This window comes from Myxine glutinosa, chromosome 8 (assembly GCF_964187855.1).
Source record: "Myxine glutinosa chromosome 8, kmMyxGlut1.1, whole genome shotgun sequence".
Lineage (NCBI taxonomy): Eukaryota > Metazoa > Chordata > Myxini > Myxiniformes > Myxinidae > Myxine > Myxine glutinosa.
This window is the reverse complement of record NC_136268.1, coordinates 461,624-478,643: the sequence shown is the minus strand read 5'-3', so window position 1 is coordinate 478,643 and position 17,020 is coordinate 461,624. Positions and strand designations below refer to the sequence as shown.

Below are 17,020 nucleotides of genomic sequence, written 5' to 3'. Positions count from 1 at the left end.
CAAAAAGACAAACCGACACACAAAACACAAAAAACAAGGGGAGCGGCAGACAAGATGGGGAGAGAGGGGGAAGGACACAAACACAACATTTGAGAGCAGGGACATCGGGAGGACTTGGGGGGAGGTGGGAGAGGAATAAAACATATGAACACTGCAAGGACTCTGGGGTGAATTACCGGGGGTAGAAAAGATCGAGGTTTTCGATGGGGGAAGATAAGAGATGGTGGTGAACAGCTGTTTTAAAGACCTGGAGGGAGGAGTGGGATTGAAGGGAGTGGGGGAGTTTGTTACAGAGGCGGGAGAAAAGGGGAATGAAAGAGTGAAGGTGAGCAGAGAGCCTAGACTTTGGCAGTTTAACCATAAGAGGGTTGCAGGCAGATCTTGTGCGACCTGAAGGAATATTGGGGGGACAGAGCACAGAGAGAGCTGGGGGAGCAAGGCCGGAGAGGAGTCGGTAGAAGACAGAAAGACCAACAACCTGCCTGCGGTGAGTGAGTGAAAGGCCCTCAGAGTTGAGTACATCGCAGGAGATTCCAATGATTCTGAAAGCTTTGGCCTCAACAGCGTGAAGCCGAGCAAGGTGTGAGGCAGGAGCACCAGCCCAGAGGGGGGAACAGTATTCCATTGAGCTGTGGATGAAAGCCTTGTATGTGGTGAGGAGCTCAGGTGTGCCAAGGAAGGACTTCGCACGACGGAGGATGCCCAGTCGGCGACTGGCTTTGGAGGCCAGCTTGGAAATGTGGTTTTCCCAAGAAAGATCATGGCAGATAGTGAGACCCAAAAGCTTGAGCGACAGAACTTCTTGGAGAGGATTGTTGAGAAAGTAGATGGGAGGGTTGTCCAGTCGGTCCTTTCGGAGAGACATTGTAAGAGTGTGAGATTTGTCAGGATTGAAAGACATATTCCACTTGTTTGACCAGTCTGTGATTTTGTCCAGGTCTGCAGAGAGTGAGGAGGCTGCAGACTGCCGATCTGAGGGATGAGGAATGGAGCGGCAGATAGTGGAGTCATCAGCAAAGAGATAGAGAGGATTTTCCAGAGAGTCGGAGACGTCATTGATGAAGACCAGAAATAGCACAGGGCCCAGAACACTACCTTGGGGAACTCCAGCCAGAACAGGAAGGGAAGATGAGAGAAATCCATTCAGGGCCACACGTTGCCTACGACCAGAGAGGAAATCCGCAAGCCATGAGTGGAGATTTCCCTGAATACCATAGGAGGTGAGTTTGGTGAGCAGAGCTGGGTGCCAGACCGTATCGAAGGCACGTGATATGTCAAGTGAGACAGCTCTGATTTCCTGTTTGGCATTGAGGACCTCCATCCATTGTTGAGACAGCAGAAGCAACATGTCCAGAGTAGAATGACCTGGTCTGAATCCAAATTGATGATCAGAGATCAAGCCATTGGAGAAGAGGAAGGATTTGATATCTGAAGCAATGATGGATTCCATGACTTTGCTGATAATTGGGAGCAGGCTGATTGGTCTGTAGTTGCAAGGATCTGTTTTTTCACCTTTTTTGTGTAAAGCGGTAATGTTTGCTGATTTCCAAGATGCTGGCAGATGACCTTGAGCAAAAGAGAGGGTGAAAAGAACAGAGAGAGGGTGAGATAGAGCGGCAGAGCAGGATTTTAGGACCCGAGGGCTGATGCCATCTGGTCCAGTTGCAGAATCAGAGTCGAGGTTTGATAAAAACTTCTCCACCTTGTCAGGAGAGAAGGACACAGAGTCCAGGAGCAGTTGGGTTCGACTGGGAAAGGTGGGAACAGAGAGAGATGGGTTTGGGACACAAGATTTTGAGGCAAACACAGAGTTGAGGCATTCGGCTTTGTCACGTGCGGTGTCAACTGTGTAGCCATTTGAGGTAAGGGAGGAGATGGAGGGGGAACAAACACCAGAAAAGGATTTGACCAGACGCCACCAGGATTTGGAGGAAGGAGACAGGTTTGAGTGTTCAATCTTGAGTGTGGAGAGATCGTGCTTCCTGGCACTCCTGAGGGTAGAAACACACTTGTTTCGAGCTTGGTGGAAGGAACTGAGATTGCCTTCAGTTGGATTTGCCTTCCAAGACGCAAAGGCAAGTTGTTTCAGGGCAACTGCCTCACCACAGGATTCAGTGTACCATGGACGGGAGGAAGGGTAAGACAACTGAAGACGAGATGGGATAAATCTGTGCATGAGAGAGAGCAGTTTGCTTTGGAAGAATTCCCAGGAAGAATTGATGTCAGAGGCAGTAGAGATGGGAGACCAGTCCAGATGATTGATGGCTGCTTGCAGACCGTGCCAGTCGGCCTGAGTGAAATGCCAGACTCGTCGGCGCTGAGGAGGCTCTCTGAGAATGGCCAGTGAGATGTCCACTTTAACAAGCACATGATCAGAAGAACCGATTGGAGCAGAAGAAGAGCAGCAGACATTTGCAGGGAAGTTAGTCATAACCAAGTCCAGAAGAGAAGATACTCCATTGAGTGAGATCCGGGTCGGGAAATTGACAGATTGTGTCAGTCCCAATGAGTCGCAGAAGTCCTTTGCTGAGGTGCCATGGCTGGTGAGAGATGAACCCACACCCAGCCAGCTGGCATGATGACAGTTGAAGTCGCCACATATGAGGAAGAGAGAGTTTAGATGAGTTGATAGAAGTTGGTCCATGTTGTCCGACAGAGAAATGTAAATGGAGTCATCACTGTTTGGAGGACGGTGCAGAACACATATGAACAAAAGGTGGGAGCGGAGAGGAAGCCATAGCCAGAGGTACTCCTGTGGGTGGGGTGGAGAGAGGGCAGTGCAGGGAGAGTGAGGAAGAGAGTTTTTGATAAAGATAGCCACCCCACCACCAGGACGAGGATCAGGTCTATCGTACCGGAGGAGGGAGTAACCAGGAAGAGATATTAAGGAATCAGAGACATCTTGAAGGAGGAAAGTTTCTGTTAAGCAGATCAAGTCTGGATTTTCAGAAGCAACCTGAATGGAGAGATCAATCAGGTTTGAGCGAAGGCCCCGGATGTTTGAGGTACATACCGTTAGTGAGGAGAGAGGGGGAGCATCGGGTGCAGGACAGGGGAGGGGAGGGGTAGGGTCAGATGAAGGGTGAGAGGGGGATGTAGGAAGAGCAGTTGATAGTGTGTCAGAGATTACAGAAGAGTTACAAGAAAGGGAAGGATGAGGAGGACGAAAGGTTTGATGGTGATGGAATGAGGCACAGTGAGAGTTTTTTGAGGGGGGGCAGAGGAAAGTAGAAGGTTGGGGGAGGTGGAGGTATGACATAGGAGGGAGAGGAAGTGGGGAGGAGGCAGCTTTGAGAAGGTGGGAGGAGGGAGAATTTGGGAGGGATGGTTGGGGGGGAGATTTGAAGGGGAGGGGTAAGGGGGGAGTTTAGAAAGTGGATGATTAATGAAAGATGAACATATATAACAAATTGGGTTTGTTGTGATTTTCAAGTTAGCGATTCGTTTAAGAACGATGGAGGAGGGATGGAATGAATGAGAATTTAGAGTATGGAGTGATTTGGAATCATAAGAGATTGAATATTTTTTTGAAATTGAATGAGTTGAAGAGGAAATTGAAAGGAGCCTTTTAAATAAGAAGAAAAACAGCGTGTTGTAATAAACCACTGAATAAAACACTGAAGGGGATAGTTGAAACATATTTAAACAGAACTGTGAAGAACAATCTTATATTCACAAAAATACCAATGGGGAGAGGAAGCCTAGAGCGACGACCACGAGTCACTTGAACAGGGCAAAAGGTGGAAGGCAAGGGGAAAATGGGGGCGGGGCGAGACAGCGTACGTGGGCAGAGGCAAAAACACACGAGGAGAAAGGGAAATAAAAAAATTTTTTGTTTGTTTTTGGGGGGGGGGGGTGTGGGGGTTACAACGTTAGACAAATAGTAGATGTTTGGTGAACTTGGTGGACAAGGGGATTGGATTGATTGGTTGGATTGATCTTCCAACGTTGGATTGATCTTCACCAAGTTGTGACGTGAATTCTCCAAACAATGGTTGAAGTGTCCTTGGATAGTTTAACCTTGTTTGTTTATTTTCATTTACTCTACTTTTGTCAAGGATTTCTTTTGTCAAGATTGTCATGGGGCCTGCAACGCTAACTCCCGCTCTAGCAGGGAAAATGGCCTTAAAATGCCTGTTGTTGTTGTTGTTGTGTACTTTTGTCAAGGAGAAGTTTTGATGTATGTTTTGGATACTGGGCATTTGAAATGCTGCTGCTGTGAAATTGTTGCTGTTTTTCTTTTCTTTTTTGTACGTATCTGCTTGCACGGCCTGCCGTTATTACCTCCACCACCGAAGGTGGATGTCAAAAAGACGGATGGAGCCACCACCGAAGGTGGATGGAGGTTATGCTTTCAACCCTGTCTGTTTGTCTATGAACAGGATATCTCCAAAAGGTTGTGGACGGATTCGGCCGAAATTTGGTGGAGGTTTGGTATGTGACAAGGATGAAATTATTAGATTTTGCTGAAGATCCGGATCTGGAATACGAGAATTTTTAAAAGCGATTCTTCACCATTGAAGATGGCCAATCGGGCCAATAGCGATATATAGCAGAATATCTCAAAATGTTATAGACGCCTTATGCCAAAATTATGTGGATGAGTTGGTTCGGCGACAAGACCAGGGCGATTAGATTTTGGTTCAGGTCCGAATCCAGATCCGGCCAATCGGTGGGATACAAAACGTAAACTGTTTAGCCTGGTGGAGGTTTGCGCTCTACCGAGTACCGGTCAGACCGTTGTAGTTTAATAACTTCAACACCTTCATTAAAATCATATTCAAAATGAGCGGTTAAAGCTATTCCATCCTGTACCTTGTGCTCTCATGGCACCGAGCCTTCCGGATGTACTTTAATCTGCAGTTCCTCCACCACCACCCCCCAGCCCGAGCATCGTATACTCACAGTCTTCATGCGGCCCAAGAAGAGTTGCTGCCAACCTTTTTGAGTGTGTATGCTGAGCAGGTGAACAACCTTCTTTATTCCCCCCCTCCCCTCCCTCCTAAGCCCGTTTTGTCTTTGTACTTGTTTTTTTACTATCCAGTTATACTTGCATTTTGCGCAGACCCCATAAAGTAAGCTTTTTCACATTTGTAACACTATTATTATACTAGTACTAGTAGGGACCCGTGGAAGTGGCACGTAACGTACAATGTGATTGGAAAGCGTCAAGGTTTGGCCCGTTAATTGAAATAAATGGCGGCGTGTCTTGAGTGTGCTGACGTGCATTCGGCTTCTCTGATCACTCAGAATAAGGTTCGTCGCACCGAAGCCACACTCGCATTCAGCGCTGGACACAGAAATTACCCCAATTGTGTTGCTTCAGGATATCCACCATAAGCTGTATATTTGTACTCTCTAAATTCCTTTATTGTTAGAACTTTTGAAACGTTTATTTTCACAGTTTTGCACAGATTCAGAATTGTATTGACTCAAAACAATTTTCGCATCCTCTTCTTCTGCTGGCCACAATGAAGGGGGCTCTCTCTCTCTATCTATCTCTCTCTCTCTCTCTCTCTCTCTATATATATATATATATATATATATATATATATATATATACACACAGGCAGTCCCCGACTTACGAACGCCCGTACTTACGAACCAACCTCCGTAAAGCCTATGATTTAAAAAAAAAAAAAAAAAAATTTTTTTTTTTTGTATACAGAATCGAGGCTCGTGAAAGAGTTAACATTTATCACACAGAGAAAAAATCAAACAGACACACAAAGTATAAAATAAGGGGAGCGGTAGACAAGAGAAATATGAGAAAAGCTCTGTTCAAGCCACCCTTGATGTTAACCTTTAATCATTATCTTTTCTTTTCTATCTAAACAGTTTAAGAAATGTTTTTCATGTTTTTTATACCTATAGATGTTTTAGGTAAAATATATACTATATACTAAGACAAACATTTGACTAATTGACGCTAGATGTGAACCCTACGCATTACGCAACTGTTCCGACTTACATACAAATTCGACTTGCAGACACACTTAAAAACGGAACTCGTTCGTAACCCGGGGACTGCCTGTATATATATATATAACGTTGTTTACAGAACATTAGTTCACATCATGTATCACCAACAGATGTCGCTCGTTAACGCCATGATCAGTAGTAACTCCAGTGCTGAAACCTGGCACTGAGAATTGTTTCAAATGTTCCTCCCCTTGTTAAATGATTTTGGGGACATTAAGAGAGGACTTTTTGATGCTGTTGTGCATGTGACGGGTGATAGTTTGTTTTGTCGCTTCTAGGCTTCCACTGAGATTCCAGGTCTCAGCCCTCTCCAAATTGATATACCACCGACGACGCCAGTCCAGCCTGTGGTCGCATCATCCCAGGAGCTCGTGCGAAAGCTGGACCTCGGTTGGGCGTTCAACAGACCGGTTCTGTCACCCCCTCCACCGCCCCCTTCCATCGTCAGCGTTGCCACAAGTTCTCCAGACCTGGCAGAAGTGGCAGACGTTTCTGCTGTGCACAGGGTTTTGCCCACAGCTGGGCTCATGGTATCACAGGCTGACAAAACGGCGATAACTCCTACAAACAGAGTGTCACACGACAAGGTGAAAAGTGTGTTTTTGTGTGTATATTTTGGTGTTGATCGATGAGGGACGGGACGTCCTTTTTGGAGGAGTGGGGGGAGGGGAGGAGAGGGGGGGGGGGGGGGAGGCGAGGGGGGGACAGCATATCGATTGTCCCCACCCTCCGACTTTTTTGGTACAAAAACCAAAATTGTGTATATTCAAAGGATTGTAAAGCAGTTTTCCTTGAAATTGTTTTAATAATTTAATTCATTATTTAGTGAGTGGAATATTAATGGATTTTATGCTTTTTGGGAACTTTGCATGCACATGCAGTATGGCCTGAACACAATATAACACAAGTTGACAACACCCGAGGCCTTGTCTAGTTACACATCATCATCATACTAAAATACGCCTTATGCATTTGGTCGTTCATCATCCAATCACAATCTATATTGCCAGGGGTTGTAAGACAAAAGTTGTAGCTACTTGGTGTGCTGCCCCCCTCCCCCCCCTCGAGCCCCCCACCCCCACCTCCGACCCTCCCCCACCTCCTGGTGGTTGATCTGCTGCTCTGAAGAGGGGGTCGACCAAAATTCTTTACGTAAATGTACCGTGTTGTGGCATTCCTGGTAGGACAGCGTATTATAACAGACCTGAGGCTTTCTATTCAATCGCTTTCCCCAAAGTTTTACATTTTCAGTCCGTTACGTTGCTTTAGACTTGACTGCAAATGATCCAGAGGAATTCCCATGCTTTTTGTTTTATCCTGTTATCAGCTTGGAGCGACGTTTGCGACGTCCAGCTGCTCTTCTCACCACTGGCTCACTAAATCGGATCTTTCGGTCATTTGACTGTTCCCACTCTTTTCTTAATTATCTATATTATAATAGCCGTAGATGATTCTGTCTGTCTGTCTGTCTATCTGTTGGGTGTCTGTCCGGGGTGTGGCTTACTCGGTTTGCAGAGTAGCTCCACCCATAGCTCCACCCATTCTGGGAGTGGCTATAAACAAATATCCACCATTTTATTAACTCGCATAGCTTTGAGTCCTGTTTTGTAGGCCCGTGGTGTCTTGCTCTCCCCCAGTTTTATTTCAAATCAAATTCGATAAATCATTTCATTTTTCACAGTCGCTAACATAGTTTTAGACTCGGTTGAAAAAAAACGGGAAGAAAATCCGATGAAAGTTGCCGTTTATAGAACGAAATGAATTCTCAAAGGCCTGTAACTTCAAGGCCATTGAGTCTCTCTCACGCCTTTATCTCCAATCTAACTCACCATATGATTTCATTTTTATCGATGGTTTTACTTTTAGACTCGGTGTCAGCAATAATTGAGAACAATCCACACACGCGGGAAAATGCAGAGATATATTTTTTAAAATCGCGTCATGGTGTATCATACACCGCCCAACATGACACCGCCGGCAATGTGTCGATATATATTAAAAATTCGCTTTTGCTTTTCCGTTATGATATATTACTATTTCGTTTGATGATAGTCGTCACAAAAACGTCAACAATGATGCCGACATATATTTCTTCGTTTTTATTTCATTCAACATATTAGCCGGAAGTAAAATATGTTTCAGGAAATTACCGAGAGATATTTCTTCGTTTTTTTTATTAGTTATGTGCGCATACACTTTAAATAGGTTTATTTGAAATCTTTAATTTTCCACAAACATTCCACACACGCGGGAAAATGCAGAGATATATTTTTTAAAATCGCGTCATGGTGTATCATACACCGCCCAACATGACACCGACGGCAATGTGTCGATATCTATTTTAAATTCGATATATCATTTCATTTTTCACAGTCGCTAACATAGTTTTAGACTCGGTTGAAAAAAAACGAGAAGAAAATCCGATGAAAGTTGCCGTTTATAGAACGAAATGAATTCTCAAATGCCTGTAACTTCAAGGCCATTGAGTCTCTCTCACGCCTTTATCTCCAATCTAACTCACCATATGATTTCATTTTTATCGATGGTTTTAGAGTCGGTGTCAGCAATAATTGAGAACATTCCACACACGCGGGAAAATGCAGATATATTTTTTAAAATCGCGTCATGGTGTATCATACACCGCCTAACATGACACCGACGGCAACGTGTCGATACATATTAAAAATTCGATATATCATTTCATTTTTCACAGTCGCTAACATAGTTTTCGACTCGGTTGAAAAAAAACGGGAAGGAAATCCAATGAAAGTTGCCGTTTATAGAACGAAATGAATTCTCAAACGCCTGTAACTTCAACTTCAAGGCCATTGAGTCTCTCTCACGCCTTTATCTCCAATCTAACTCACCATATGATTTCATTTTTATCGATGGTTTTGGACTCGGTGTCAGCAATAATTGAGAACATTCCACACACGCGGGAAAATGCAGAGATATATTTTTAAAAATCGCGTCATGGTGTATCATACACCGCCCAACATGACACCGACGGCAACGTGTCGATATATATTAAAAATTCGCTTTTGCTTTTCCGTTAAGATATATTACTTTTTCGTTTGATGACAGTCGTCACAAAAACGTCAACAATGATGCCGACATATATTTCTTCGTTCTTATTTAATTCAACATTATTAGCCGGAAGTAAAATATGTTTCAGGAAATTACCGAGAGATATTTCTTCGTTTTTTAAAATTAGTTATGTGCGAATACACTTTAAATAGGTTTATTTGAAATCTTTAATTTTCCACAACATAATTTACTTGCCATTTATCATTTGATGATTACGAGACAAATTCCTCTTGAGGATCGTGACAATTCATGCGCTGCGTGGAAACTTCTATTTCCAAAATGAATGAGACGCTCGATGAAGAACGCAGACTTGAACAGGATGCAGCAAGAAAACGAATGAGACGGGCGAACGAGTCCATCGACGAACGTCAATGCAAACTTGCGGGGTCACCCGTGGGAATCCCACGGGCATGGATGTGTGTGACATTTCGACATATTGAGTTAGATGCTGCACATTCATTTTTACAAAATGGTTACTGGCAAGTCATCAGATCCAGAAATGGTGTAAAAACCACCGTTTAGAGGCCATTTTTCCCCGCAAAGCGGGGGTTGGCCTTTTCGGGGACCGTGGTAGTTGTTGTTTTTTTGTCCCGTTTTTGAAGCAATGTTTTACGGCCGGATGCCCTTCCTGACGCCAACCCTTTTTGCCGCCTTCAACGACAAACAGGGAATTACCAGTGAACTGGTACTCAATTAGCCGACCTCGGAAGGATGACAGGCTGAGTCAACCCCCCTGGCATTAATTCGGCGATCGACCGAGATTCGAACCCAGGATCCTAAGCCGGCACCCTAGCCGCTAGCCCAACACCAGAAATGGTGTCATGAACACAATTTATTTACGCACAAGCACAAAAGCAAGACGGGCCGATTTCCGATTCCGACGGGCCGACGGGCGAGACGGGCCGATTTCCGATTCCGACGGGCCGATTTGGAGCAAGAAAAAGAACGAGACGGGAGAAAAAGGAGAGAAACGAGACGGGGAAAGCCGATTGGAGAGGCGAGTGAGGCGCGATTGGAGAGGAGTGTGAGGCGCGATTGGAGAGGAGTGTGAGGCACGATTGGAGAGGAGTGTGAGGCGTGATTGGAGAGGAGTGTGAGGCACGATTGGAGAGGAGTGATTGGAGGGGAGTGTGAGGCACGATTGGAGAGGAGTGTGAGGCACGATTGGAGAGGAGTGTGAGGCGCGATTGGAGAGGAGTGTGAGGCGCGATTGGAGAGGAGTGTGAGGCGCGATTGGAGAGGCGTGTGAAGGATTGCAGAGGAGAGGAGTGTGAGGGATTGGAGAGGTGAGGGATTGGAAAGGAGAGGGATGTGAGGGTTTGGAGAGGAGAGGAGTGCTAGGTGGAGAGAGGAGAGTGTCAGGTGGAGACAGGAGAGTGTCAGGTGGAGACAGGAGAGTGTCAGGTGGAGAGGAGTGAGGGGTCACATATTATGTGAAATAACTAAATTCACACCATTTCTGGATCTGATGACTTGCCAGTAACCATTTTGTAAAAATGAATGTGCAGCATATAACTCAATATGTCGAAATGTCACACACATCCATGCCCGTGGGATTCCCACGGGTGACCCCGCTAGTATATATATATACAGTCATACCCCGTTTTACGCCATTTCGACCTACGTCAAATCTGACTTTACGCCACTCTTCTAGAGTAAATTTCAGTTCAGTGAACGCCATTATGTGCGACTTTACGTCACTCCTACGGACGTGAAAAAAATTAAACAATTTATACAATTGGATGTTTTAACGATCGTTGATCGTTGTTTTAACGTTGATGTTTTAACGATCGAAACAATTTAAAATACAATAAAAAGCACATTAAAAATATTTTAAAATGTACGTACAGTATACGTACGCGTAGCTGCTGGTTCTCATTCAAAACAAAGGCGACGCCATATGCATTTTGTCCTGTGCTGCGGTCGCGTGCTTGCTTTGCCTTTCGCTGGTATTTTTGTGATTATTCCTTTACTGTGTAAAACAACCAACGTAACGTGGCAACGGCGAAACATGACGATGCCGGCTCGGACGACCGTCCGTGGCAGACGTCACGTCAGGTCACCATGCAGAGTGTGCAATGTCCGCGACGAGGTCAGGCCCCATGGCCCATGTGAAACGAACGACCGTGTCATGCCTCGAGCCGGGGTGCCTCGTCGGGCACCTCGCCGGCATCTGGCGTCGACGAACCGATCAACGTGTGCATTTGCACATGTGCATGGATTTGCAAATTGCTTCGCCTCCTGTTATTTACTCTAGTTTTACGGTGTTTGTCTTCATTTTAAGGCATTTTTAAGACATTACGCCCGGTTTACGTCAAAAACCGAGTTACGTCACGGCTTATGGAACCAATTAATGACGTAGGCCGGGGTATTACTGTGTGTGTGTGTATATATATATATATATATATATATATATATATATATATATGTGTGTGTGTGTGTGTATATGTATGTATGTATATATATATATATATATATATATATATATATATATATATATCTGAATTACGGTTTTCAATCAGTGCATGTGTGTCCGAAATATTCCAAAAAAAAATCAATTCCACGACATGGAATGTGCTGTCTTTATGTGCAGTACCTCAAAAAGCTGAACATACAGGAGCGTGCCGTCGAGGAAGTGAAGGTCGCCATCAAGCCCTTCTACCAGAGCAAGGACATAGACAAGAACGAATACAAGGAAATCGTACGGAAAGCCGTGCACAAGGTACGCCTTCGATGTTAAAAGTTCCGCATATGCCTTTGGTTACCTTGCATCACGATGACGCTCGTGTGTCTTGTCGCTCGTTTCCAGATTTGCCACAGCAAGAGTGGAGAGATCAACCCAGTGAAGGTGGCCAACCTTGTTAAGGGGTACATTGAAAAGTACAAGTTGGTGCGCAAAATGACAAAGAAGAGGGAGCAGGAGAAGGCCGTAAGTTCGGCGGGTGCTCGGCCTTCTTGTAGCCGCCAGGTGGGCACAGGAAGCGCAAGAAAGTGACTTTATAACGCGTGTTGAGCCGGAATTTCCAGTCTCATTTGTGAAAGCAAATGGCCCCATTCTCATTTCCTCGCCATTTTTCCTTTTTTTGGCCGAGTTTGCCCAAGTGCAGAGTTTGTTCTTTTTGTTTCTGGTTTTGATGCCTTCGTTTTGGGTAGAGGCCAACGCGGCGTGACTCATGAAGCTATGTTTTGCACACCGTTCTGCGGACAGACATGAAAAGCTCTAACTTTTGCACTTGTGAGTGAAAGCTAAAAATACATGTATCCACCATTTATAATGGTAATTGTAAACAGACTTGAACTCGGTGCCGGATGGCACGGGTTCTGATTTTGTACATAGCAGCAAGAGAACGGCGTCTTCTGATCGACTGTTGAATCATATGCTGTGATGCCACAGGTGCAGCCTGTGGAGTACTTTTTGTAGTAACGGGGAGGGTCGAAGGTTCGTCGGGGACGGTTTGCCAACTTACTACAAAGGCGAAGCCATTTTGATCTCTCGCTGTACAGCATCTATGGCTCTGTATAATACCATCTGCAGCTATTTTTTTTTTTTTCTAATTTCAAATATAATTGGTAATCGTCAATTTTTAGAATAAATAATTGTTCAGAACGTTTCTCCAACACGTGCCTTGTTTGATGTGAATGCATAAATGAACTGCTGCTACGATTCAGGTACCAGGGCCTTTGACAAAACTACACGTTTTTTTTTGTATACAAGATCGAGGCTCGTGAAAGAGCTAACATTAATCGCACAAAAAATCAAACAGATACATGACACATATACTAAGGGGAGTGGTAGACAAGATGGGGAGAGATGGGGAAGCACACAAACACAACATTTGAGAGCAGGGACATCGGGAGATCTGTGGGAGGGAGAGGGCTTGGGTGGAGGTGGGAGAGGTATAAAACATATGGACACTGCAAGGACTTCCAGCAAATAAGTTGGAATTTCACAAAAGTGGATCTGGGGTGAATTAGCGGGGGTAGAAAAGATCAAGGTTTTGGATGGGGGAAGATAAGAGATGGTGGTGAACAGCTGTTTTAAAGACCCGGAGGGAGGAGTGGGATTGAAGGGAGTGAGGGAGTTTGTTCCAGAGGTGGGAGAAAAGAAGAATGAAAGAGTGAAGGTGAATAGAGTGTCTTGATTTTGACAGTTTCACCAGAAGATGGTTACTGGCAGATCTTGTGCGACCTGTAGGAATATTTGGGGGACAGATCACAGATAGAGCGTTTGGGAGCAAGGCCGGAGAGGAGTCGGTAGAAGACAGAAAGACCACCAACCTGCCTGCGGTGAGTGAGTGAAAGGTCCTCGGAGTTAGCTTCATCGCAGGAGATTCCAATGACTCTGAAAGCTTTGGTTTCAACAGCGTGAAGCCGAGCTAGGTGTGAGGCAGGAGCACCAGACCAGAGGGGAGAGCAGTATTCCATTGAGCCGCGGATGAAAGCCTTCCTTGTATGTGGTGAGGAGCTCAGGTGTGCCAAGGAAGGACTTCGCACGACGGAGGATGCCCAGTCGGCGACTGGCTTTGGAGGCCAGCTTGGAAATGTGGTTTTCCCAGGAAAGATCATGGCAGATAGTGAGACCCAAAAGCTTGAGTGACAGAACTTCTTGGAGAGGATTGTTGAGAAAGTAGATGGGAGGGTTGTCCAGATGGTCTTTTCGGAGAGACATCGTAAGAGAGACATAGTATTGGTGAAAATTTGAATATCAAATGAGACCGTCCCTCTCATCCCATCAGCCATTCCATGTCAAATCATCAAAGAATCTGCCGTCATCTCTCAGATTTTTGTAAAACTTTGGGAACCAATTGGGACCCATGAAAAACGGCAAGAACTCAAATATTTTTGCTAACAGCCTCTTAATTAGTGAGATACAGACTAACGAACTTTGGACTAATTAGCGCGACGTCGCGAATTCAAATGGCCACATCTCTAAAAGTATAACACCTAGAGAGCTGGTTTTGGTGTCATTTTAAAGGTATTTTCATGCCCTATGAATTTGTCTGGGCAACATTTTCCTACCTCCAACCACAAAAAAGTTATCACAAAATATAAACTTCAATTGTGAATCCCCAAAAAATGTATCCTTCAAATTTCCTCAAATTCATCCCAGAGGTACCTTATGATGTCAAGAAGCTTCCACATAAATTTTGTGATGGGCACTCCAATAGTTTCTGAGATATGAGCAATAATGTACATGTACGTATGGCATATAGGTTCGAAAATCAGCATTTGTAATGTATTATACAATCAATAAGTGAGTTCAAGTACACAGTGTTCACTAACCTGACTTAGGTTCACTAACCAGTGTCACCGATTTTCTTGGTTTTGGATTTCACATATTTATCTGCAGCAAGTCTCTTTTTTGGAATGGGTGATTCTCCAATCAATCCCAAAGACTCATTCAGTGTATTCAGTTCCATTTCAGGAGAATGAAATTCAAACTCCCCTGAACTGCCTGGTATTGGTGATTCACCTCCACCATCATTGTCCTCACTACTGCTAATAGCGCTGCTGGTCACTGGTAATGGTATTTCACTCTGAGTCTCTACCACACCTGGTTGTCTTTTTGCCAGTTTCTTACGACACTGGGTACAGATTTTCTGTGCACTTTGCAGTTTGAGGCTTGGATGAGCGGCTATGGCTTTTTGGCTAACAGCTCTCAAGCCAGACGACTTTGGTTTTTCATGAGCTCCAAAGGGATTGCAGCAGGATTTCTGCTTCAAGATGAACTTTTCCTTGGCAGTCGTCATTTTTCTGCAGCTCCTTCAGAAGTGAACTGCCAATTTCTGTTGGTGGCAGGCCTAAGCATTACACTAAGCCAACTTGGACTTTCCCTGGGGATCTTAGACTGTGAAAGTTGCATCACCTCGACTTACCCACATGGGAAATCCCAGTTGGAATTCCCCAGATGAGAATTCCCCTCAGGCCCAGTTGAAAATGAAAGTATATGATACTTCAAAGCAATTGATGGTTGTTCCCTGTGTTCCCTGTCATGGCTAGGTTAGAATGATTGTATAATGCATTACAAATGCTGATTTTCGAACCTATATGCCATACGTACATGTACATTATTGCTCATATCTCAGAAACTATTGGAGTGCCCATCACAAAACTTATGTGGAAGCTTCTTGACATCATAAGGTACATCTGGGATGAATTTGAGGAAATTTGAAGGATACATTTTTTTTGGATTCACGATTGAAGTTTATATTTTGTGATAACTTTTTTGTGATTGGAGGTAGGAAAATGTTGCCCAGACAAATTTATAGGGCATGAAAATACCTTTAAAATAACACCAAAACCAGCTCTCTAGGTGTTATACTTTTAGAGATATGGCCATTTGAATTCGTGACATCGCGCTAATTAGTCCAAAGTTCGTTAACCTGTATCTCACTAATTAAGAGGCTGTTAGCAAAAAATATTTGAGTTCTAGCTGTTTTTCATGGGTCCCAATTGGTTCCCAAAGTTTTACAAAAATCTGAGAGATGACGGCAGATTCTTTGATGATTTGACATGGAATGACCCCCATGTAATTTCACCTGAAGTGTATTGATACCGCAAATTGGGGTTAATACCGCAAACAAGAACATTAATTGCTCTGATTGAAAATGGAATAGAGCATCCGAAGCAATATTTGGCCATGACCACGACATTCTGGCCTGCTTGGGTGTTTGACAAAACTAGTAAAATTAGACATAATTTGATGTCACGACGTTGACTGATTGGGCTTCCGCCCACATTATAACATCGATGTACATACTTGTTTGATTTCAAATACAGCTGTTGAAGTATCACATTTTTACCTGACATGACCTCTGACCTTTTGACGGCGAAATCTAATTGGTTCATCTTTGCATCGTACTATAGACTTGTACCAAGTTTGGTCAAAATCCCATCACTGGTTCAGGTTAGCATGGTAACAGAATTATATCTGAACAGGCTCTGTGACCTTTGACCTGTTGCCCCCATAATCTTTGCATCATTATTTATACTTGTACAAAGTTTGACTTGGATCCCTTCAGCCATTCTTAAGATATCACGGTAATGAAAACCTATCGCGGACGGACGGATGGACGAACGAACAGCCGGATGGACAACCTGAAAACATGCTTCCAGTGACTGTCAGTGGAGGCATAACCAGAAAGGTTAGGTGCGAGGTGCGCGGACGTCTTGTAGTTGAGCGAGGTGTGCGACCGCCTTGTACTCCAATTGTTACTCGATTCGTGGAGTCGGACGGAGAAGGTTTTTTTTTTAAACCCAAGTCTTTGGGCAGGTAGTTGTAATTTGTTCAGTGTGCCAGTCACCTACTCTTCGTGGATGACAGTGGGATCTTTAACATCTACCAAATAATGCTAGCAACTGGGACACCCAGCTTGATGGCCATCTGATGGGCAGTGCAGATGAAGTTTTGAAGATTCAAGTGTTGATACCATCAGGTTCAGAGGCAGTGGAATTGTCAAGAGGGGCTCGGAATGTTTTCACCTTTGTGGTGAGGAAACTCACCTGCAGGAGAGAAGTGGGAGTGATGGGATGCACACGAGGGATTTCGCAAAGCCAGTTAGCCCCAGCATTGTGTCTATCATAATGATCCTACAAGAAATTAAATAATTGAGGTGCAAATCCAGAAATGCTTAAACTACCTCGGTTCCATGGATTGAGAGACAAGTTCAGACTTTAAGATGAGCCTAATGTTGAAGTCAAGCATCTAAACACCAAAATTGACATTGAACGTTACTGCGAGACTGGAGGTTCCTATTGTGGGATCGGCTTTCAATGAGGAAAAGGCAAAGCAGCATTTTGGCAATTGCTTCACCACATACATAACTAGAACGGCACTCGGTGGAGTGCATACCTCCGCCAGGATGAACAGTTTATGTTTTGAATCCCACTGATAGGCCGGATCTGGATTCGGACCTGAACCAATTAGTGGGGGGGCCAATGTTTTCCCGTT

The 17,020-nt window shown here is 44.4% G+C and overlaps 1 protein-coding gene across 3 annotated transcripts in view; it reads left to right on the top strand.

Annotated features, from left to right (window-relative positions):
- The window catches only part of PHRF1 (PHD and ring finger domains 1), a 44,476-nt gene extending 31,787 nt beyond the window's left edge, over positions 1-12,689 (top strand). For all 3 annotated transcript variants that reach the window (XM_078782859.1, XM_078782857.1, XM_078782858.1), the window contains 4 exons: positions 4,886-4,965; positions 6,261-6,569; positions 11,663-11,791; positions 11,879-12,689. In XM_078782859.1, the coding sequence (XP_078638985.1) occupies positions 4,886-4,965; positions 6,261-6,569; positions 11,663-11,791; positions 11,879-12,064 (704 nt within the window). In that variant the 3' untranslated portion in view covers positions 12,065-12,689. The remainder of the gene's footprint in view (positions 1-4,885; positions 4,966-6,260; positions 6,570-11,662; positions 11,792-11,878) is intronic.
- Positions 12,690-17,020: the final 4,331 nt, after the last annotated feature.